A 24,841-nucleotide genomic window follows, 5' to 3' on the forward strand; every position below is an offset into this window, starting at 1 on the left:
CCCTCCCCCATCCCCACCCCCTTTCTGTTTCCCCCTCCCCTTTTTTTTCCAATAAATTATAAAGATTTTCCTTTTCCCACCTATTTCCATTATATATAAAATAAAAAAAAAACCCACTAGAGCTATACCTTGAGTGCCCTACCATCCATTCTTAATTAGCACATTCGTTTAGATAATATCACCAACTTTAATTTTAACACCTATGTGTTCTATTGTACTATTGTCGTTGATGATCTGCTTCTATCACTGCTTGTTTGTCCCTACAACCACACACCCCCACCCCCCCTCCACCTCTTTGTCTCTCTATCTCTCCGCCCCCCACACACACACCTTAAACCAGCTTATATTTCAACTCTTTCTTGGACTCGAACGCAAGTTCTGTCGAAGGGTCATGAGGACTCGAAACGTCAACTCTTTTCTTCTCCGCCGATGCTGCCAGACCTGCTGAGTTTTTCCAGGTAATTCTGTTTTTGTTTTGGATTTCCAGCATCCGCAGTTTTTTTGTTCCTATCATGTGGTACTTTGTCAAACATCTTTTGGAAGTCCATATATACATCATCAATAAAAATCTCAATCAAGTTAGCCAAACAGAATTTGCCCATAATAAATCCATGCTGGATTAATAAATTCATGTTTGTCTAAGTGGCTGTTAATTTTCTCTTTGTTTATTATTTCTAGAAGTTTCTATACCACAAACATTAAAATGACTGGCCTGTGGGCTGGTCCTCCTCCCCTTTATTTGATCAATTGTGTTAAATTAGAATTTTGTAACAAATTACTTGCTGTATTGTCATAATAATGTGATGTGTGCATGTGTGATATTAATCTTTAATTTCATTGGCTTGAACCATTTTAAAAAGACTTGTAAAAAAGCAAGCAAAGACACTGACTTAAGATGGCTGCCACAGGTCACCTGGCACATCTGGTATTACAAGTTGGCCAGTTTCTGGAAATTTCCAATGTGGATTACAATTAAGACATGCCAAAGCAACCTCCTATGGAACTTCACACCTGCTGATGATAAAAATTACTTCAAGGATGAACTGAGGCTGTACTGGTTCTCACCATTTGAATTTCTACAAAGCTACCTTTCAGGCAGTGACAGGAAGTCTACCAGGACAATGACTATATATGTGTTCTTCCTAGCTCATCGCAGGGAAGAATGGTCCATTCAGAAGAGATAAAGAAACTTATTACCTAGGCCATAAAACAATAGCACAGTCTGCCAGACATAAGCTAATCAATTACCTTCTGAAATCAACATGGGGAAAGAGGTCATGTGACCAGAATAGCTATTTTGAACTGTCTTTTATTACAACACCTAAGCTGTTAAAAAGTCTAGTAGAAATCTGCCAATGGAACAGTAACACCATCCCTCTCTCCCTTCCCTCTCAAGTTCAAGACCCTATCTCTGTTAGAATTTGGAATCCATCACAGAAATAGAGAATTTCCATTGAAAGGGACATCAGGTGCAATATCAGTAACTTTTGGAAAATGTTTTTTGATTATGTTTTGGATTATGTTTTTTTAAAAAAAAGAGACTGTCTCCAGAAATTGCAGTTTACAGTGACTTCAACACCACTTTCTAGACCACTATGGGAAAAATCTGCCTCAGCCATGAATACCAATGAAGGATTCAAACAGTGGACTCTCTATTTTATAAAATCTTTTAACACTGAATTTTAATTTGGTCAAAAAGTATCTTCCCATCGTATAACCTGTAATTTCACGTGTGTGTGTGTGTGTGTGTGTGTGTGTGTGTGTGTGTGTGTGTGTGTTGCAAAGATCAGGATGTGGGTTTATCTTTTTAAACGTCTTTATATCTTTACCTGGGTGGGTTTTTAGCTCTTTAACAACTAACCCCTTTGTGCTTAAACTCAAGAAAGCCTGTCAGATTCAGCCCTTTGCAATCAGCATGTAAACGGTTAAGGGCAGACACTGAATTAATACCTTTATCCTTATAAATTACAAAAAACTCGGTTATAATCAATCAAGGAGTGGGAAAGAAAGGTTGAATTGTGACACGTGTCCTCATTGGTCGTAACAGTATCAATATAAATCAACATGAATATCCTGTTATAAAGCAAATAAATCACGTTGACACAACTGGTATGCCTCTGAAACCCACCCAATTAATGGTTTGGCAATGAATCATTGTTTTAATTGGAAAACCTAGTTGAACAGCCAGGCACAATAGCACAGAACAACACCCCATAGATTTGTAAATACATTCAATATATGTGGAGCCAGGCAAAATAAGCCACACACAAGTGATCTGAAGAGTTCCAAACATGACAATGAAATCTGCAACATTTTCTATTCATACCCAGCCCACAAACTGCAGTAATTCCCTGGTCTACAGCAATGTCCAATGTAAATTGGCCAGCAGCCTGACGGGCTGCATCCACTAAGCTATGGAAAACTTATAGGATTCAACACATCAGCTGCAGAGTTGTATCATCCTGCTGCAAAGAAACTTGCAGCTACCATGCTGCATAGAGCTGGAATACCTAATGGTAGTAAATGATCAGTTTTAAATTTGAACTTGGCAATACCTTCTTCTAGGCATGCTGCAATCATAGACTAATGGGGATGATGGCATGGAATGGCACAGAGGGCAACCCTTCTCAAAATTACTTTATGCAGCACCATTTACAACAAATCCATCAAACAGGGGGTTAGGTGCTGATCTGTCCATTCAGAGACTTGAGACTCTTGTCTGTATCATGGGTTTCCTCCCTCTTCATTTTGGCTCATAATTCTTATTCTCCTCACTATAAATCTTGGCAAAGGCTGTTAATGAATTGAAATGCCTTTTGAGCTTTTCCAAAGCCCGTTGTGACATTCCCCTTTAAATATCTGATCCCTTTAAATTCCGCTTACATAAAACATTACATTCCTACCACTCGTGCACACAACTTCATCTACAGCTATGGTTAATTATAATTAGAATAATGAATTACCTTGGAAAATTTGGTGCAAATAGCATACTTTCCATTGCTATTCATAGTATTTCAAAACTGAATTTGACATGGCTATTCCAACTGCACCATTTTGTTTACACTAGATCAAACTGCAAATACATTGTCCACACTGACCTTGTTGGTCCCTTTCACCACTTCCTCATCAAGTGGAGTGATTATCTTCAAATGAGATGAAGGAACTTTGCCAGTATCAAACCCCTTTTGGCACTGTAAAGACTGGTCAGTCTGCTGCTGGAGAATCAGGACTTCACCTCGCTATTGAGGCAGTGAGAAAAAAAAAGACATAAAAATGCAAATTTATTATTAGTTTACATTTTACTGAGCTACTTTCCCCCTTCTCATGATCTCCCATCCTATTCCAATCCACAATCCGCTCTTTTACTGGATAGCCATAAGTCAAAAATATATCAATGCAACCTATTCTTTACAATGACACTAAAACAAGCTTGTCTTAGGCAATTCCAAAAAAATCAAAGGCAGAGAAAAAAAGAAACATCATTTGGAATGAGTCCAATACTGGTCCAGGTTTTTTTAAACACTTCCTCAAAAGGTTGTGTGACTGAATAGTTTCCCCATCACCAACAAAAATTCAATTGCTTTGTTACTTGAAGCAATTGTGTTCCGTAGGAGCGCCAAATGGAGGAATCATTCGAACCCCTAATCTTAGCATTTCCCATAGAGTAATTGTTTTTGCAAAATTTAAATTAGATGAAGAATCTCAAGGTGCTGCTACATGTGTGCTCACAACTAATTCAGAGAAATAGTGTCTTTGCTTCCAATACCTCTGTACAATATAGAATGTCTAAATGGAGGTCCATCTTACCTGGAATGACAGTTCTCCTGGGACCCTGGAGTTGACATCACATTTGGCAATTCCATGAGGCACAGGCAGCTGAAAATACATTGTTTTGAAAATTACAAAGCTGAGAGTTAGAAGGAAGAAAAACATCCACTCATAGGATTGTAGCTACATTGGAACAGGAGTAGACCACCTAGCCCCTTGAATCTGTTCTGCCATTGAGTGACATCATGGCTGATCTGCAACCTAACTGCAAATATCCACCTCCCAAGTCTGCAGAATATCCCCAAAGCCAATGATTTATTTTGAAGTGTTTAAACTGTTTTGTAGGTAAACAGCAGTGAGACGAATGACCAATTGTGCAGTGTTTGGTGATGTTGGTTGAATAGTGCTATAGGATCATTTATATCCACCTGAGGCGGTTGATGGGGCCTTATATGAATGATAGGTGGATGGACTGATAGAGCTTTGAGAGTTGGGGAGGGGGAATGAAGAGCTGTGAGAGCAGGGGGTTGGGGTAGTTGAGAGCAGTGAGAGTGGGAGTGCTATTTGAACTGCAAGGTTTTTAAATGATGAGTATCTATCTGACTTTCACTGGCTTTTTTGGAGCAGGATTCAAGCCTGAAAGATCAGTCAATTTGACCACACCCACCATTAAAAAAAAAAGTAAAAACAAAAAAACTGCGGATGCTGGAAATCCAAAACAAAAACAGAATTACCTGGAAAAACTCAGCAGGTCTGGCAGCATCGGCGGAGAAGAAAAGAGTTGAAGTTTCGAGTCCTCATGACCCTTCGACAGAACAGAGGGGGGGTTTGGGTGGGGGAAGAGGAGTGGAGGGGGTTGGTGTGGTTGTAGGGACAAACAAGCAGTGATAGAAGCAGATCATCAAAAGATGTCGTAGACAACAGAACAAAAGAACACATAGGTGTTAAAGTTGGTGATATTATCTAAACGAATGTGCTAATTAAGAATGGATGGTAGGGCACTCAAGGTATAGCTCTAGCGGGGGTGGGGGGAGCATAAAAGATTTTAAAATATTTAAAAGTAATGGAAATAGGTGGGAAAAGAAAAATCTATATAATTTATTGGAAAAAACAAAAGGAAGGGGAAGAAACAGAAAGGGGGTGGGGATGGAGGAGGGAGCTCAAGACCTAAAGTTGTTGAATTCAATATTCAGTCCGGAAGGCTGTAAAGTGCCTAGTCGAAGATGAGGTGTTGTTCCTCCAGTTTGCGTTGGGCTTCACTGGAACAATGCAGCAAGCCAAGGACAGACATGTGGGTAAGAGAGCAGGGTGGAGTGTTAAAATGGCAAGCGACAGGGAGGTTTGGGTCATTCTTGCGGACAGACCGCAGGTGTTTTGCAAAGCGGTCGCCCAGTTTACGTTTGGTCTCTCCAATGTAGAGGAGACCACATTGGGAGCAACGAATGCAGTAGACTAAGTTGGGGCAAATGCAAGTGAAATGCTGCTTCACTTGAAAGGAGTGTTTGGGTCCTTGGATGGTGAGGAGAAAGGAAGTGAAGGGGCAGGTGTTACATCTTTTGCGTGGGCATGGGGTGGTGCCATAGGAGAGGGTTGAGGAGTAGGGGGTGATGGAGGAGTGGACCAGGGTGTCCCGGAGGGAACGATCCCTATGGAATGCCGATGGGGGGGGGGTGAAGGGAAGATGTGTTTGGTGGTGGCATCATGCTGGAGATGGCGGAAATGGCGGAGGATGATCCTTTGAATGTGGAGGCTGGTGGGGTGATAAGTGAGGACAAGGGGGACCCTATCATGTTTCTGGGAGGGAGGAGAAGACGTGAGGGCGGATGCGCGGGAGATGGGCTGGACAAAGTTGAGGGCCCTGTCAACGACCTTGGGTGGAAAATCTCGGTTAAGGAAGGAGGAGGACATGTCAGAGAAACTGTTTTTGAAGGTAGCATCATTGGAACAGATGTGACGGAGGTGAAGGAACTGAGAGAATGGGATGGAGTCCTTACAGGAAGCGGGGTGTGAGGAGCTGTAGTCGAGGTAGCTGTGGGAGTCGGTGGGTTTGTAATGGACATTGGTGGACAGTCTATCACCAGAGATTGAGACAGAGAGGTCAAGGAAGGGAAGGGTAGTGTCAGAGATGGACCACGTGAAAATGATGGAGGGGTGGAGATTGGAAGCAAAATTAATAAATTTTTCCAAGTCCCGACGAGAGCATGAAGCAGCACCAAAGTAATCATCGATATACCGGAGAAAGAGTTGTGGAAGGGGGCCGGAGTAGGACTGCAACAAGGAATGTTCCACATACCCCATAAAGAGACAGGCATAGCTGGGGCCCATGCAGGTACCCATAGCCACACCTTTTATTTGGAGGAAGTGAGAGGAGTTGAAGGAGAAATTGTTCAGCGTGAGAACAAGTTCAGCCAGACGGAGGAGAGTAGTGGTGGATGGGGATTGTTCGGGCCTCTGTTCGAGGAAGAAGCTAAGGGCCCTCAGACCATCCTGGTGGGGGATGGAGGTGTAGACGGATTGGACGTCCATGGTGAAGAGGAAGCGGTTGGGGCCAGGGAACTGGAAATTGATGATGTGACGTAAGGTGTCGGAGGAATCACGGCTGTAGGTGGGAAGGGACTGGACAAGGGGAGAGAGAAGGGAGTCAAGGTAACGAGAAATGAGTTCTGTGGGGCAGGAGCAAGCTGAGACGATCGGTCTACCGGGACAGTTCTGTTTGTGGATTTTGGGTAGGAGGTAGAAGCGGGCCGTCCGAGGTTGGGCGACTATCAGGTTGGAAGCTGTGGGAGGAAGATCCCCAGAGGAGATGAGATCAGTGACAGTCCTGGAAACAATGGCTTGATGTTCAGTGGTGGGGTCATGATCCAGGGAGAGGTAGGAGGAAGTGTCTGCGAGTTGACACTCAGCCTCCGCGAGGTAGAAGTCAGTGCACCAGACAACAACAGCACCACCCTTGTCAGCGGGTTTGATGACAAGGTCAGGGTTGGACCTAAGAGAATGGAGTGCAGTTAGTTCAGAGAGAGAGAGATTAGAATGGGTGAGAGGAGCAGAGAAATTGAGATGACTAATGTCGCGCCGACAGTTCTCAATGAAAAGATCAAGAGAAGGTAAGAATCCAGAGGGAGGGGTCCAGGTGGAGGGAGAATATTGGAGGTGGGTGAAAGGATCCGTTGAACGGGGAGAGGACTCCTGCCCAAAGAAGTGAGCCCAGAGATGAAGACGGCGGAAGAAGTGTTCAGCATCATGCCGAGCCCGAAATTCATTGAGGTGAGGGCGTAAGGGTATGAAACTAAGTCCTTTGCTGAGCACTGAACGTTCAGCATTGGAGAGGGGAAGGTCAGGGGGTATAGTGAATACACGGCTGGGGCTGGGATTGGAAGATGGGGTGGGGACGGAGGGATAGGCAGGTGTGGAGGGTCCTCGATGAGTTGTTGGAGCTTGCGTTCCTTAGCACTTGAGAGAAAGAGAAAAGGTTTCTTGTTAAGGCGTCGGATGAGATGAAGAATAAAATGAAACTGGGGGCAGGCGCAGCTTTGAAAAAGGGAACGCAGCTTTAAAAAAAAAAAGGATTTAAAAAGGAGCCTCACAGCTGTTAACACTCGTTCGGAACTCTGGCAGCCATTGCTGCCTCGGAGCTCATGACCCCAAAATTTCTTTTCAGAACCCTATCCATATTTTAGGAGGCTCTGACGTAGATTATGGGGTCAAGTCCGAGAGTAGTGCTTTAACCCACAACCTTGGATTCAGAAGTGAGAATGCTGTCACTGGGTCAACGGTGAGACTCATAAACCCAGTATAATAAAACCTTCACATCACAAAGGTTCCGACAAGACAGCAAACTGCATGCTTTTTCCCACAACCACATAATTAGTATGCACATAAGTACAATGTTGCTTCTTGCAGCAAAATCATAAATCCAAATATGCACTATGTATTTCTAATTTTGCCACACATATCAAACGGGAAATCTCTTCCCCCAGACCCTCCATGATTGGATTTTAAGATCAAAGATACATTCTATCTTCAGCTGGCTTGGAGTTGCTACCTTCATTATTAAACATGTATCACCCATGGCAATGTGATTTGTTTATTAGGAAGAGGACTCGTGAACATTTTGCAAATTCCTGTTTAAATAAACTCACACTGAAATATCAAGATGTCAATTTTACAAGCACAATACCATAAAGACAGAAGATAAAACCAAGTCCCAAATGGATTCAGATTAAAAAGTGCAAATCTGAAATATTAACAATGTGCTAGAACTGCACAACAGATCGGTTAGTATGAAAAACTAAGGTAGGATCACCTTTCAGCTGCTGTGTGCATTTCTAACATTTTTCATCTTACAAGTTTACAATTAGATAGTGTTTTCTGGTTGTTCCGCATTTCTGGAACATGTAACAATGATTCTTGAAATTAAATTTCGGATAACATTACAAAAATTATAGTATTGAAAGGAAGCAGGGTAATTTTAACTGGGTGATAGCGTAAAATAGGCAATATTGACTCAGCCGCCTGCTATACATCTCTGCTGATTTTCATTCATGGAAATGAAAAATCTGAAGGGATGTATAGCAGGTGGCTGAATTGTATTGTCTATTCTACATATTATCCAAAGTCAAAATTGAGTTAAATTAAAATCTTGTTTAGTTGTGCAGGCTTTCATACTTGAATACACTTGGCTACATGTTCACCACTGGGAAACCAAAGACTACAGTGGTTCAAGAAAAGGATCCTCATTCTCAGGACAACCTGGAATGAGCAATACATATGACCTACCGGCATCACTCATTTCTCCACTTCCTTTCAATAGTAGAATTTTTGTAATGTTATCTTAGAATTAATTTCAAAAAGCACAGAATCTATTCCCAGCAAAGGCCTTATGGCAACCTGATAGTACAGTTGTGGATTCCCTGTCTGCCAAGTTCATCAACTTAGTTGGACTGATTGTGAAGTGCTTCCATATGCGAGGAAGTCAAATAAATGAATAAATGTCAGAGGACAAGTCATCCAAACAAAACATACAATATCCAGGGGGCTGATTTCAGGTCAGCAATCATGAAGGCAACCAGGAACTAATTTATTTTGACAGCATAATAATCTCAGGAAGGGTGGGGAGGAATCTGGAACTTCATTGGTTTGCCACTATGTTTTTTAAGAGGATAGGAAGGGGGACGCAGTGCAATGTTTGATCTCTGCCATTTGCAAAGAGACCTACTGCTCTTTAAGGCGAAGAATGGCACAGAGAAAATGGGGATGAACAAGAAAGTCTGTTTAAAAACACCACTAATTTCAATACAAGAAGAACAGTAGTGCTGGATCTTCGAGGAAATGATACTTTTTCTAATTTACCATTTTTAAAATAAAAATATTGCAGAGTGGACATTGCAAAGTCTATTTTTTTTAAAGAAAAAAACCAACACCTACAATCTAAACAAATATATAGACACAAAGCTTTATTTAGTCTCAGTTGCAATTGTTGCCAGCATTAAATCAGCACTGTAACAGTTTCTATTCATGGTCTGTGCTGAGTGGGTTGATATCAGCTAGAGATAGCAGGTGTAACTCCATGGGCCTCAGCCTAGTGAGGAGAGAAAAAAAGACGATTCATGTTCCTAATCACTATCCAGTTGATGTATGTAGACACTGGGCAGGATCAACCTGGCCTGTAATTACCCCCTTGGTCAAATAGTCTCCAACATTCCCTTTTGAGGTTCTGTCTATATTTTGGAATTGTACCTGAAACTTCATGAGAGAAAATGACATAAAGGAAGAACTTTTGCTAAAAGAACTTCATTCTGCACTTCCAGGCTGCTGACATTCTTAAAACTGACCAATGTCCCTGCCTTTTGATTACCATGTACTTATTGTAGAGTGGGTGTCCAGGAGCTGGTCGAGGTGGAAGTTCAGGTCGTTTTTTCTGAAACACTTGACTTTTTGGTCGGTTCTTGCTTTGGGCACGTGGGCTGCTTTTTCCTGCAGTGTTGTTTATTCCCAGTTCAGATGAAGAATGGCGGAGTTGGGTTGCTGAAGCAGAAATCTTTGGTGGAGGGGGCCGAGCTGGACCAGCTTTAGCCGGGGGAGGACGTGCAGGTGGGACTTTGCCTGGAACTGTCCTGGAATATAAATAAGCTGCAGTCACATGGTCTGAAAAGAATGCCTAGCGGCTGACTGAAGTTATACTACCTGGAACCCAATTGTAATTTTTGGTAACAAAGTTCTATATAAAGCTGAATGTTCATCAGAATTATGTCTCTCATTTCACTGAGATGTTGCTCAAATCAACTCAAATTTTCCATTAAAAACACCAACATAAAATGCTATAAACAGTTTTGAGAACAATGACCATTTATCATAGCTGGTAAAAATTGTATATTTTTTGAATATTGATCAAGAGCTCAATTTTAACTCTGCATGTGGGTAACTTTGAAAATCAAACTCAGGCCCCCATATCTACAAAAAATTTAAATGATAAATCAAAATGCCAATTTGTCAAAGTGATTTAGGAAAATCCTGCAAACTGCGTCGTTTGTTAATTAACTTCCCTGTTATTTTATTTAAATACTATTGCTGGATGGTAGGATCACATCATTGTTCATATAGTGCACGTACTATATTGTAAAAATTCACAAGTTCTGAGATAGTTTCTAGTTTAAAATTTGGATATAAATAAATGGATGTAAATAAATTCAGGAAGGAGACTGCAATTCAGTACAGAGGCACTGGTGGATTTGAAGGGGAGAATTTAAGTCTTACATTTGCACAACAAATATAGCTGAGACTGGTGGAACACACCAGATTATTCACCTCTCCTAAAGTGGTTGACTTTTTGCTGCAGCATGCGTGTACCATGCACCCTGAAGGTGGTGGGGATAGAGGGACTGGGGATAAAGGTGGGGGAGGGAGGGAAGGCAAGTATAGAGTGGGTACACGAGGTGGTGTGGGAGGGGCGGTGGGGGATGAGAGAACTGAGGGTGGGGCTCATGGGGTGGAGGGATATCGCAGGGCGGGTGAGTGAAGCCAGGACAATGGGAGAGGGGGGAGGCGGGTTGGGTCAGGTTGGGGGTGTGGTGGGGGGGTGGGGGGGCATAGGGCAGGGAGAAGTTGGTGGCATGGGGCAGGGGAGAGGTGGGTCAGGGAGGTGTGTGGCATGGGGGCAAGTGGCACAGGGTGGGGGTTGGCGGTTCGTGCAGAGTAACGGGAATGAGACTGTGCAAAGCAGAGGGAGGTATTGCAGGATGGGGCAACCTGCTGGACCTAGCAGCTTCCGACTTCCTTCAGCTATCAGGTTGTCTCAGTCCCATGAAACCTTGGCTGCAGCTGTTGAATTTAAATAACAGCAAAAGGCTAAAGAAGGCAGCCTCATTTGCATATTAAAATCTCTTATGTGCCTCTCCGTAGCGGGTTACTCATTTGACCCCAAACCCACCACAGTTAAACGGAAGGTAGGGCTTATTAATGGTAGGTTTGGCTTGGTTTCTATACTTACGCTGCACCCATTCAACTAGTTGGGATCAGCAAACATAGCATTGATCAGCATTGAAGCATGAAATCTTTCTGATCTGTATATCACAGCTACATACCTGATTGAACTCACTGGACAAATGGAATCCATCATCATTACTTAAACACAATCATAGAATTCCATTATACGGAAAGATTTGGACTGAGAATTCAATAACTGTTGACTTCAGAGTTTCATGGACAAATATACTAGAATATGACTGACTTGTTAAAAATATTGCAACATGTGATGTGGGATACAGAAAATACTTCACAATAACTTGACGTGTATGGAGGGATATCTAGGTTAGGTCACACATTTAGCATCTTCCAGTTCTAATGGGAGGGCATTGGCCTGTAATCTTAACTATGCATTTTTCTCTCCACAGTTGTGGCCGGACCTGATGTATGTTGAGTATTTGCTTTCCACGTTAGCAAACAGTAACACACTGGGCATTCACTCAAACAGTTTTGACCAAGTGTTGAATCCTTCTGTGGGAGTGAACATGTATGATACCTTATTGTAAGCAAAAATCAGATTAGACTTTCCAGCCCAGATTTTCACTACGATGGAGAGGAATTCTCCCATCTCTGCGCATCTGACCCGGGAGTGAAAAATCTGAGCCTTCATATTTGAACACACCAGTGTATTACTCAGAGCACGAGCCCAGAACAAGCCTGTTAAAGTTTGAGCTGGACACTTTGTCAGAACTCAATAAGGGCCCTGCCTGAATGGTGATCCATGCTTCTTCTGTACACATGCTGACTGGCCTGCTGTGTATTTTCTGCATTTTCTATTTTGTTTCAGATTTAACATTTATAGCTTCCCTTTCTACTTCTTATTTTCATCAGTTGGTCTCTACAGGCTGCCAAGGTAAACGGCTGTGCATAATTTCCATGGAGTGTGCAGGCTCATTTTTAGGGAGTTTAGTTTGTTGCATTTTGCACTATTATCTGCTTCAGAACCACAAATACTTACAAAGGCTGGCTTGCAACTGGTCGGGGCACATCACAAAGATCCTGAAAAAGTGAAAATAAAGAAAAAAACATAAATAAGAGATAAACAACCATAAATGTTCAGTAATTTAACAGAAATCTGAATTTGCCCTTATGGCTGTTGCCAATGGTTCTATGGCCAAGGCAAAAAATAGGGATGAAAATACACCTTGTAGTCCAAGTTGGAGGGGTTGGGCAGGGGAGTGCAAATAGGATGCATCTATTGTGGGAGGTTTTTTTAATTCATTTATGCTATGTGGGTGTTGTTGGCTAAGCCAGCATTCATTATCCGTCCCTAATTGCCTTTGAGAAGGTGGTGGTGAGCTGCCTTCTTGAATCACTGCAGTCCATGTGGTGTAGGTACATCCGCAGTGCTGTTCGGAAGGGAGTTCCAGGATTTTGACGCACCGACAGTGAAGGAACGGCAATATTTTTCCAAGTAAGGTTAGTGAGTGGCTTAGAGGAGAACTTCCAGGTGTTGGTTTACTCATGTGTCTGCTGCCCTTATCCTTCAAGATGGTAGTGGTGGGTTTGGAAAGTGCTGCCTAAGGAGGCTTGTTGAGTTCCTGCAGTGCAGTTGGGTAAAAACAGAATATTCTAATCCCTTTTTGAATCATCATCAAACACCATTCAAGCATGGAGAGAAAAAAATTTAGGGATTAAATGCCTTCTCTGCTTCCAAGGTAAGCGCAATTTAGTACCATTGCAAAGATGGAACACAAGCAGCCATTTGGTTTTATTCCTTGAATAGATACCGCCAAACAAAACTTGTTTAGTCTGCAAGAACATGTCTTGGAATTATGGGGGCATTTTCAACTTCGCTGCCTGGCAGTAACCTTGATGAATGGATTGCCAGCCTTTTATACTCTTTTGAGAATTAATGGCGACAAATAAACAAATGACCAACCCCTTTAAAAGGGAATTTTCAAATTATTGTTAACAAAACAAAAAACTACAAAGGAAACTTATCAAATTAAAACATTATTCTGAGTGTTGATGATGCACTTCAGCCCCTGTGGTATCCACAGGTTGCAGAAGGCCTCAAGTGTACTGATGGATGCAGCATGTTTCCTTTCCAGGGCAACTCAGGAAAGGACATAACTGCAGAAGAGAGGCAGTCGGGCTGAACGACCCCCTGCCTGGACCTGTTTAAGGCCACCCTGGCCAAGCCCAGGAGCAGACCAATGGAGGGGTCCTCCGATCTGCCCATGCCCCACCACTCCGGTTGGCCAAAGATCTACATGGGACTGAAGTGCAACCAAAACATGAGGGGCAGCTCCCTCAAATATTGAAAAGTGGGCTGTATCGCCAGCCCTTTATAGAACCTGATTGTCATTCCATTGAAATGAATGCGAATGGAACAAGAATCAGGCAGGTTCTCTAAAGAGTCATGCCCAGGCAATGAAGTTGAAATTACACCCAGTATGTCCAGATTGGATTTGTCTGGTATGTTATGGTCAATATTGGGCAGGAATGTGGTTGTGCAACAACAATTTGCATTTATATAGCACATGGCTGAATCGCTGCAATGTGGGGTTATGACTCTATTAGATGTTCTGCTTGTGGATGCATGCAAGAAGTTTTCTAGCTGATCATTTTACTCTGACAAATTGGGTGGTTTCTCTGCAACCATAGGTAGCAGATTTTCTAACTTCCTTCAGCCTAGAGTCCTTTTTGTGATATCTTATCTTTGTCTCTTGATTTCCAAATTCATCACTTTGTGCTCAAGATCACTTTGTCAACAGAACAACTTGAGGTTTTTGGCAAAGGTGTAGATGATTACAATGACCCATGATGACTGACTTAGAGGTCGTCCACGGAGAGCACTGGTAACATATTAGGTCCTTCATTCTCTGACTCATACTGAGCAAGCTCCACTCCCAGCTAAGTCAGGAATGCTGGGTCACGAAGAATGAGAAGGCTGAGGCACCAGTAGTGAAGTCAGGCTAGTCAGAGTGAAAAACCTTCTTTCATAGTTTGAGTAGAGGTTGGAAATTTGTATTTAAAGCCCAAAGGTCACGCAGTACAGTGGTATGTGTCATTTTCAGCTCTTCCTGATGGCTAAGTTTTGTTCTCAATAACTGTTCCAGCGCTTTCTAGCCCTGTGGCTACAGATCGCTAGGCTGCCTCCCTTCTAATGACTTGAAACAGAAAGGATAGATGTACTGAATTTAGCCATCTGAGGTATAATGTGCATAAGTAATTAGATACAAGAACTCAAGTGCTTATCAGGGAAATACTGGCAGTAACCCAAGCAAGAAAAAGCTGTAGACTGGGCTAACATTACAGGCAAGCAATAAATGAGAGAAAGTAACTGAAGAACTGTGTGGGAGTATTTAGACCAAATAAATTGTGTGTGTAGGGTGGGTGAATGTTGAGACACACATTTCAGAAGCTTTTGAACTCTACATTCCTATGACCCTGGTGTCTTGTGTATTCATCCCCAATTTTCCCTTCATTTGTAATTGTGCCTTCAGCCATCTAGGCCCCACACCAATGTTCAAAATAAATGGGCGAATTTGCCCTTGAAACCTCACAAGTAGCCTGCATAAAAATCAAAGACGGGGTCGAAAATTTCAAGAAAGGTTGCCCCCATACATATTATCTTACATCATGGCACTTTCATAGTCCAAATGGGGCTGAACAATTGCAGGCGCACTTGTCTTGTTGAGAGCAGGAAAATAATGCGAAGTTTCATTGGGGGACAAACAATCTGTGAGGAGCTCCTCCTCCAATCAGATTCTGTCTCACCCATGCACGCTACTCCAGCTCCACCAATCACAGATTCTGTCTCACTCATTCTCGCTGCTCCAGCTCCTCCAATCAGCTTCCACTCCACCTGCACTTGCTGCTTCCCCAGAGACAGAATCTATGATTGGAGGAGCAACTAGGGTGGGAGGAAGGGGGCCCGTGATTGGAGGAACTGGTGCTGCAAGCATGGGAGAATTATAATAAAAAAACTTTTCCACAAGTTGAAGTGAGAGAAAGAGCCGGAAACAATTTTGTTCAGATCAGATCCTGGGAGTCAATGAAAAGTTGACACATTTTTTCCTTCCCATTGGAATTTTTTTTGTTAAAATCCTTTTAGAGTTGTATGTTTTAATTGAGGGGGGGAAGGTAGAGAAGAGGCCGTTTCTGGCAGGTAAGGTTACACGGGGCTGAGTCTTTTTTCTAACTATTTATAAATAAACAGTCCGCACCTCCCCCGCCCAGTTTACAACAACCTTCCTATTTCAGTATAAAAGAAAAAGAGAATTGGAATCTCGGCATCACTATCAGTGAATCCAGAGGAGAAAGAGGCCAAGGTGGCAGCGGATCCAGTGCAGGTAAAAGCAGCTCCTGCTGTGCTTGAGAGAGGGGGCACGGGGGGTGGGGGGGAACAAGAGAGACGCAGACACTTAGGCAGGAGAGAGGACAGGGAGGAGGATGACGCTTCAGTGAGAGGGAGGGTATGGGCAACATTGCTTATTTTTCTGATTTATGTATATGATTTCACAACTCTTTTAAGTATGTCTTCATTTTTCCTTCTAAAACCGTCCTCCAGGGCTTGGCTTTCAAGTTTACAAACTGTCGGAATAACAATAGCCAAACAAAAAAAGAAAAAAAAGTTAAATCCTTCCCAATAGCTTTTTACTTTTTTATATTTGTCCAAAAAGTTACATTGTGAGTAAAGTTTAAGTAGAAGGAGATCTGAGCTTAAATTTTTCTGCTATGGAGGTGTCTGTCTGTATACAAGCTATTTGTTTTGGCTGTCATTGTGTTTTCTTTTGCTGAAAAAGTTTTTACTTGTAGAAAATGTTGAGAGTCCAGTAGATCCAGAAGAACCTGACCTTCCAGACCTTCAGTTTTCTGGAGGAAAACAAAGGGGGTGGGGGGTGGCGGAGGATGAAGGAAAACTGTTCATTTGTTGTTGAATTCTTGGCTGCCTGCCCAACACCATGTCTCTCATTTCTTTAATATCCTTTAATGGAGGCTCACAGCAAGTTTGCAAATTCCTGCTTTGAGAACAATTTGGTTTCCAACTTAAGCCTTTAAACCTGTTTTACCTTCAAGGAGCCTCTGAAAACCAAAAAGTAGTCCTCAAGAAAATCTCAAAAAGATCCCTCAAAAAAATTATTTTGACCCCTGCCCCAGATGATGAAATGCCCTGAACAAACCTATCCACCCGTTCCTGTTCCCTGTCCTCCTTTAAGATTCTCCTTAAAGGGGTCCCTGGGGAAAAACTTTCAATATGCTAATCCTGGTGTTGCTGGGATGAAATGAGGTGAACTGACACATTCGACTTAGAAGACTTCCTGCATCTAGAGATGCATGAGACAGTCAAAGCATATGCTTATGTTGGTTTTCTGTAGCTTGTTTTTCATGGAACATGTCAGCCTGAATCCAGAGGCTATAGCTTGGGCACCACTCCACATCAAGCATAGCTGGCCAGGAGTTTCTTCCGTTCTTGCAAGCTGCCATTGGTGTGTTGAAAGGACTTGCAGGTTGACAATCAACCTGTTTGGGTACGTTATGAAAGCACCTTCCATGGCCTTCAGGTCCTGGAATGGGACTCAAACCAGGAGTTTCTGGCACAGATATTGCCTACTGCGGCACAAGACCTCCATAACTACACATTACACTGATACTAGCCAAGCAATCACTCACATTTCCACTAGAGAGCTTCTTTATATAAAAATTAGCTTGTATTTGTATGATGTTTCAACACAGCTCTCAGAAATGGCCCAGTGCGCTTCACATAAAATTACTATTGAAGTTCAGTGCAAACATTTTGCATACACCAAGGTTCCACAAACAGAAATGACTGTCAGTGTTGTTTGGTATTATTGGTTGATGCACATTTTTGCAGCACACTGGGAGGACTCCCTGATCTCCCAACATTATAGTGGACCTTTAGCATCCATAGAATTGCAGCTTAATATTTCATTCAAAGGATTATACTTCTAATAATGCAGTACTCATTCAGTGTCAACCTAAATTATGTGCTCAAATTCTGGAGTGAGATGTAAACCCATGATCTTTTGAATCAGAGTGAGAGTGTTACTAACTGTTATCAAAACCATGGTGCATTAGCAGAGCTGACTTGGCCATAACCATTCCCAAACATATTACCTGGTAAGAAGAAGTTCACATTTGTGCTTTAACCAACTGACTCTGACCTAATTTTAAAACATTTCTATCCAAATTTTGATAAGATTTTTCCAAGCCGTATTTTTTTTTAAATAAATGGTTCTCAAAGCAGGTTTTGTGAAGACTGTGAAGCAGACTCCTCCTCTTCTCCAGAAATTAGCTGGAACTATCAATATACTACTGCTAGTTCTTCCTAATCCCTTCTTAATATGTCTTACACAGTATATCATTATATTCCTTCAAGATTAACTAGGTGCTAGGTCATATCTATAACCAAATCACATGATGCCACCCTCCCATTGTTGACGCACTTCCATCAATTCAACAATCCAAATATAGTAGCATTAAAATTAATTGGCATTTGAGCATAATTAGCATAGCCACCTTCTGCAGTAGAAAGAGATGGTTACCTCCCTCCCTCTCTGGTCCAGGTTTTCCGTTCTGCACACAACCGCTTCCAAAGAGTTGGGAGGCGAGGAGTCAGACTGAGCGTTGCTGAACAAATACTACCTGCTATCATCCACACACCCACAAACACCAAGAAATGTGTCAGGAAAGCAAACTGACAATCACAATTCAGTTAAAGAATGTTAATATTTAAACTTCAAATTTGGGAGGGAAGTGACATTAAAAAAGAGACTTTTAAAAGAAAAGCTCCTGTGTAGTAATGCTAGCTATAATTTTCAACTAGCAAACAGCATTAATTTACAAAGTGCTGTGCTGGTGGAAAAAAAATCCCTTTCATAGTACATCTATTCTGTGGCTTTGTAGGATCTTCCTCTCATCTTTGAAAAACAGCAGAATTCCACAAAGACTTTACCTTGTTTTAAGTAACAAACATAAAATACTGGAAACACACAGGTCAGTCAGCATCTGTGAATAGAACAGAAGGTAACGTTTCCTGTATGGACTCCACAAAATATTTTGAAGAAGTATCGGCATCCAAAACTTTAACTCATCTGCTCTGTCCACAAATAGTGTTTCCAGCATTTTATTATTTTGTTTCAAATTTCCAAGCATCTGCATTATTTTGACTTTTACCATTTTTTGAGCTTTAACTACCAAACAAATTTATTGAACAAAATAGGTGGTTGTGTGTATGATCCAGGAATGGCTTGAACTGAATTGTCCATTAAATAGACTGACCTGTGTTACATGGTCTTGTCCGATTGTTAACAAATTGTAGCTATAAAGTTGACACTCTTAGCAACAGAGGGAAGGCAAGGTCAGGAAAATAATAAATTCATTTTGTAAGCTGAATTTTACATTGATGTTATCCACAGCTGTTTCCCAGCAACTAGAGCAGTGTTTCCAAGTCTCTTCCTGCTGGGCCATTCATTTTTTTCCATCATTATTTGCATGTTTGCATTACGGTCTTGTCTGACTGCATACAAATTATTCTCAGTCTGTCAATAGTCTGAACAGTATACAGCTAAATAAAATCCACACTGCACAAATGTCCCTTCAACAAATGTAATGTACAAGGGTGGTGGTGATGGTGGGATGGGGTGGAAATTAAGTTGTCATCTTCTTCCAACCCCCAGGTGGAAGGAGGGGCAATGTACAGGAAGCCAGAGTTGAAAAATAAGAGGGCTGTCGGAAGTTGCAGTCCTAGGCAGATGTGGCCATGGAAATATTCCTAAACAAGGATAAGAATTTGGAATTCATTGTACCAGGGTATAGGAAACCAATGACGGTCTGATCAAGTAAAAGAATTTAGTGAGAGACAGGATGATGGGCAGAGAATTTGTACACAGTTTTTCTAATGTGAAGCTTGGGAAGCCTGTGAAAAGTGCAGATGTCAAACCTGAAGGTGATAGAAATGTGAACAAGAGCTTCAGTGGCAGTAGGGGGGTGGGTGGGGGGAAGAGGTGGTTGCTGAGAAAGAGCAAAGGAGGGGCATTTGTGTGGAGTTGGAAGTGAGCAGTCTTTATCATGGATACAATGTGCATTTCAAATTTTGCTTGGAGTCAAGTAGAACATCAAGTTTAAGTAACCTGATTCAGCCAAAGGAGCACCCAGACAACAAGGTCAAGCTTGGACCAAAGATATAGAGTAGAATGACCACATCTTGTATCTTTTATCTTCCCAATACTGAATGAATTAATCATCCAGACAGCTCCAAGAAATCTCCAGAGAGCAAAATGAAAACCCTCACTATGTCTTCATTGACCTAACAAAGGCTTTCAACACTGTCAGTAGAAAAGGTCTCTACAAACAATTCATTTGCGATTATCCAACAACTCCATAATGGCTTAGATTGAAGGAAGATCATCATTATAATTGATGTTAAGCAAGAATGTGCTCTTGCACAATAATTCTTCAGCATTTCATTTGCTGCCATGCTTCCTGTAGCTTTCAATCATCTCAAAATCGGAGTCAAGATTAGATTCAGCACAGATGGGCAGCTCTTTAGCCTCAGAAGAGGACAGGCTAAAACAAAGGCGTTGGATGAACTTGTCTGGGGATGTCTATTTGCCTTTGACTGAACTCTTGCCTCATTCCCAAAATAATATGCAAACAATCATTAACCACTGTACAATGCTTGTCTGCGATTTGGCATGGCTATCAGTCTTAAAAAGACAGTGGTACTCTTCCAGCCAGCCCCAGGCAAGGAAAACACTACTATCTGTGATTATATGTTTGAGATTATGGACAGATTCACTTACCTGGGCAGTATCCTATCTAGCAAAGTCCATTTGATACAGACACGTCCTGCAGATTTACCAAAATTGGCTAAGCTTTTGATAAACTCCATGAGTGCCTCTGGAACAATACAGGCACCAGTCTGCAGATCAAGCTCAAAGTATTTAGGGCATTCATTCTGACAGCCCTGCTTTATGTCTGAAATTTGGACAACATATGCAGATTACAGTTAAGAAATCACTGAATCACTTTCACCTAAGATGCCCGAGATGATTAATGAAGATCAGATGGCAAGACAAGATTTATGAATCCAAAGTTCTTAAAGCTAACATGCCAAGCATTGTTGTTCTGATAATGAAGATCCAGCTACGATTATAAGATCGTGTGTTGCAAATGTCTGATGAACAAATTCAGTGAAGATCTTCTATGGCACATTGACAACTGGCACAAACTCTTGTGGACAAAAGAGAAATAAAAATGGCTGAAAAATGGTCGAGTGAAAAATAGGAGTCCATAAATGTGAATAACTCGCACAACAAAGAGAAAAGCTATCCATGAAGCCACCTCATACTATCAGGCCTGTGAGATTTTTTTGACACTGGATGTAAACACTATCTGAGGAAGTCTCTCCTGAAAGATCCAGATCCCAACCTGGTGTAGCTGGTAGCCATTCTGCGGATGCTCATTCCTCGCTAAAAGGGCTCGCATCAGTCTTCAAAATATCATCACACCTTCTCTACTGAATTCCTTGATTATCTGCTTCGACGGTGAAGGACAAATAAATACTCAACTGGACAAAGTGCTGATCATGTATGAATTGATATTGGACTATGAATCTAGTAAAACATGAATTGTTGTGGAATCAAGGATGTTGGTGCAGCATTTGAGCTAATTGTTGCTAGCATGTACATAGAAACTGATCTCATTCTTATTGATTTCTTCATTTACATATTGTCTTTGAAGTTAAGGATGGAGTGTTGGGTTACCCTGAAGGTGACCTTACACGAAACCTTTTTAACCGTCTTCATCTAGAAGTGTCGAGTGGATGATAAATCTCGGCCGCTTCCCAAGGTCACCAACATCACAGATGCCAGTCTTCAGCCAATTTGATTCACTCCACGTGATATCAAGAAATGGTTGAAGGCACTGGATATGATAAAGGTTACGGGCCCTGAAAAATTCCCAGCAGTAATACTTAATGCTTGTGCTCCAGAACTAGCCCTAGCCAAGCTGTTCCAGTACAATTGTATCTCTGGCTCTACCTGACAATGTAAGATTTTCCAGGTATGTTTCATCCACAAAAAGGACAAATCCAATCCAGCCAATTATGTACCGCCAGTCAACGCTTGATCATCAGCAAAATGCTAAAAGATAATTGCATAGGGCTCAGTACTATTTGCAACTCCTTGGATACCAAACCGTCATGCTCACTTGCAACAAGACCTGGAAAACATTCAGGGCTGGGATAATAAAGTGGCAAGTAACATTTTTGTCACACAATTGCTTGACAATAACTACCTTCAACAAGAGAGAATCTAACCATCTCCCCTTGACATTCAATGCCATTACCATAACTGATTTACCCACCAGCAACAACCTGACCAGAAACTTAACTGGGCCAGCCACATAAATAATAGGCAGAATCATCCCAGATTTGCACTAAGTAGCGGGTGAGTGATGCTGGCCAGAATGGCAGCTTTTCATGCTGTGTTGTCCCAAACATGCCACATTAATTATGCATTCCTGGGACATACACCATTTCTATGACGGGTGGGCTCTCATTCGCCTGCCATACCATCACCTCGCTGCTTCCTCATGCCGGGTGCTATATTTAAAGTGCAGCCGCTCACACACCTCTCAGTGCTCCCAGCCCACAATTGCTGCAAAGACGACATGGCCCTGAAAGGCAAAAAGACTGCAACCCCCAGGTTCAATGACATGTTCCTTGAGTACCTTTTGGATGCTGTGGAGGCTCGCCGTGATGTCCTCTACCCCAAGCTTTGGCCACAGGGTGGGCAGCAGTGTGCCAACCAGGCTTGGGAGGTGGTGATAGTGGTGGTCAATGTCAACGCCCTTCAAAAGAGGACAGCCACCCAGTGCCATAAGAAGATGAATAATCTCCTCCGATCTGCCAGGGTAGGTCACTCATCTCATCACTCTCAACTCACTCTCAAACTCATCACACATCCACAGGACCCTCACTCACTGCTGGTTCAAGGGACATCACCATTCACTCTCTCACACACAGCTTCATTGTCCTCATTCCATCCATGGGTCCACTCTCCACCCACACATGCCAGGCATAATTATCATCTGGCCTGGCAGGCATCCTGCTTACACTCTCTCCATCTCTATCCATGAAGGACAAGCTGGCACATGAGAGATCACAGACCGCTGGATGAATGCTTGAAATCATGGTCCTCACAGATTTGAAAAGAGAGTCATCCAGCTGGAAGGCCATGATCTGGACCGGTCCTGTGCTGGCGGTGAGGATCCAGCAATGCGACATCCATTAGACAACCATGCCGTGACTGAGGTGTCCTGTTTCACTGGCCACCGCTGTGCACTAATTATCTCTCCTTGCTTTCGCAGGCACATTTGCCAAACAGCTGAGTCCATGACCCAGGGCCTCCAATCAAGCCCCGAAGAAACCTCTGAGGTATCTGGAAGCACCCTCCTTGAAGTTCCTTCACAGTGCTCACCCAAACCCTCCACCAGTGCAGAGACACACACCTCGATGTAACCAAGCTTTAGAATAGTCTCGGGATCACAATCTGGTGAGCACATTGTGCTGTCTGATCCACAGCAGGCTGTGGCAGGGACTTCCCAGTCTCTGTCTCCTGAAGGGGTCACTCGGAGGACTGCTGGAGGCCAGAAATTTGCTGAGTCTGAGTCAGATGATGAGCCTCTGGACTTGGTCATGTCACAGCTGCTAGGGCTACAAAGGCAAGCTCGGGAATATCAGGAAGGGGTGTCTGCTGCACTCCTCAGATTGCAAGTTGTAAGACATGATGGAGGAGTCCGTCCTCCTTCATGCTGAAGTGATAACGCTGGCATGTCAACGCACCGAGGTCAACACTGGTAGGATGGCAGCCACCATGGAGACCTTGATCCGGGACATTGCTCCTGCACTACGGTTGGCCTCAACAGTGTGTACGTGAGAAGGGTGTGGAGCAGCTTGATCTCACTCTAGCTACCCCTTCTCAAGGAGTCAGCCAGGGGACCTTGGGCACCCACAGGGAGGAGGATCAGCAGTTGGATCTCCCTCCCCCCGGGGCCATCCATCCAGGTGACTCTGGAAGTAACCGACCCATCCAAATCCCCTCTTCCTTTGACCTCAGCAGCTCCAGCTCCACCGGCCAAGGAGGGTGCCATTGCTACACAGCAGGACCCAAAAAGCAGGCTCTGGTCTTCCAGGCCTCAGCCCTACAGAGGACGCCTATCAAGGTCATCACAGACAGGCATAGCAATCAGCAGGCTGCCTCCACCTTTGATGGCTGGGGAGCACCAAGACATAGTGGCAAGGTTAGGAAAGATATGTAACTCTTTCTGAGTCAAAACAATTAAACTAAATTAACAAAATTGGGATAAATCAGGCACAGCCCCTAATTCAGGTCAGCTGTAAAACCAAGAACAAAGTTTAAAGGAACCTTACAAACTTTAAACCAAAATGTGATAAAAAGGGGTCAATAAAGCACCACAGTCCCCGCGGTGCCCTAGGAAAGATATGTAACTCTTTCGAGTACAAACACGTTTCCATCTGTTCCTTTTCAGATGAAGTTACATTGTTTCATAGTTTGCCATTGTGAGATTTGAACTCTTGATCTTGGAGTTACAAGCCCAGTACCATAACCACTTGGCTATTTAGGCCAAGCATCAGATGGGTTTTTATGACAATCAGCAAAGATTTCATAGTCATCATCAGAATTCAAACTTTACTACCTGCTGTGGTGGGATTTGAACCTGGGTCCCCAGCATACTAGCCCAGTAATGATACCACTATGCCACCACCTCACCAGGAAAGATATGTAACTCTTTCGAGTACAAACCCGTTTCCATCTGTTTCAGATGAAGTTACATTGTTTCATAGTTTGCCATTGTGAGATTTGAACTATTGATCTTGGGGTTACAAACCCAGTACCATAACCACTTGGCTATTTAGGCCAAGCAGATTAGAAGATGTAACTCTTTCGAGTACAAACCCGTTTCCATCTGTTTCAGATGAAGTTACATTGTTTCATAGTTTGCCATTGTGAGATTTGAACTCTTGATCTTGGGGTTACAAACCCAGTACCATAACCACTTGGCTATTTAGGCCAAGCCAGGAAAGATATGTAGTTGCACAGCCCAGACTTGGGTGTTAATCGCTTGTACATAATGTTCACTATTGTCAATAAACTCCCAAGAATGTCTCCCTACCTATGGCTCCTTGTTCTGATGAGCAGTGTTCGTGTCATTCAGACGTGAAACCTTTCTGCACAAGAGAAAAGCAGGTGTCTCAGTCCAGGACCTCTTCGCTGTGTTCTGTGCAGCCTTCAGACCAAAGTCATGGTCTGGCCTCACGCTCCTTGGGGACATTACTGATGCCTGCACCTCGAAGGTGCTTGTCATTGCTGCCCGAACGTTGTGGACAGTAATCACATGAGTTTCATCATTCGCTCTGTGTGCTCTCAGCACCTTTTAAAGTGGGGTTGGCCCACACCTCATCAGCATCTGTGACCAGTGATACAGTGCTCCTGAAGGGGTCAGGTGCTGCAAGCGGACAAAGGATCAGATGCGTTCAAGTTTCATTGCTGCATTT

At 42.8% G+C, this 24,841-nt stretch overlaps 1 protein-coding gene across 7 annotated transcripts in view; it reads right to left on the reverse strand.

Moving 5' to 3' along the window:
- sh3d19 (SH3 domain containing 19) overlaps nucleotides 1–24,841 on the reverse strand; it is a 202,115-nt gene that overhangs the window by 55,872 nt on the left and 121,402 nt on the right. For all 7 annotated transcript variants that reach the window (XM_041190073.1, XM_041190096.1, XM_041190081.1 and 4 more), the window contains exons 10-13: nucleotides 12,248–12,288; nucleotides 9,623–9,881; nucleotides 3,808–3,876; nucleotides 3,099–3,239 (exon numbers count right to left, since the gene is read on the reverse strand). In XM_041190073.1, coding sequence (XP_041046007.1) covers nucleotides 3,099–3,239; nucleotides 3,808–3,876; nucleotides 9,623–9,881; nucleotides 12,248–12,288 — 510 coding nt within the window. The remainder of the gene's footprint in view (nucleotides 1–3,098; nucleotides 3,240–3,807; nucleotides 3,877–9,622; nucleotides 9,882–12,247; nucleotides 12,289–24,841) is intronic.

Source organism: Carcharodon carcharias, chromosome 1 (genome assembly GCF_017639515.1).
Source record: "Carcharodon carcharias isolate sCarCar2 chromosome 1, sCarCar2.pri, whole genome shotgun sequence".
NCBI classification, from domain to species: Eukaryota; Metazoa; Chordata; class Chondrichthyes; order Lamniformes; family Lamnidae; genus Carcharodon; species Carcharodon carcharias.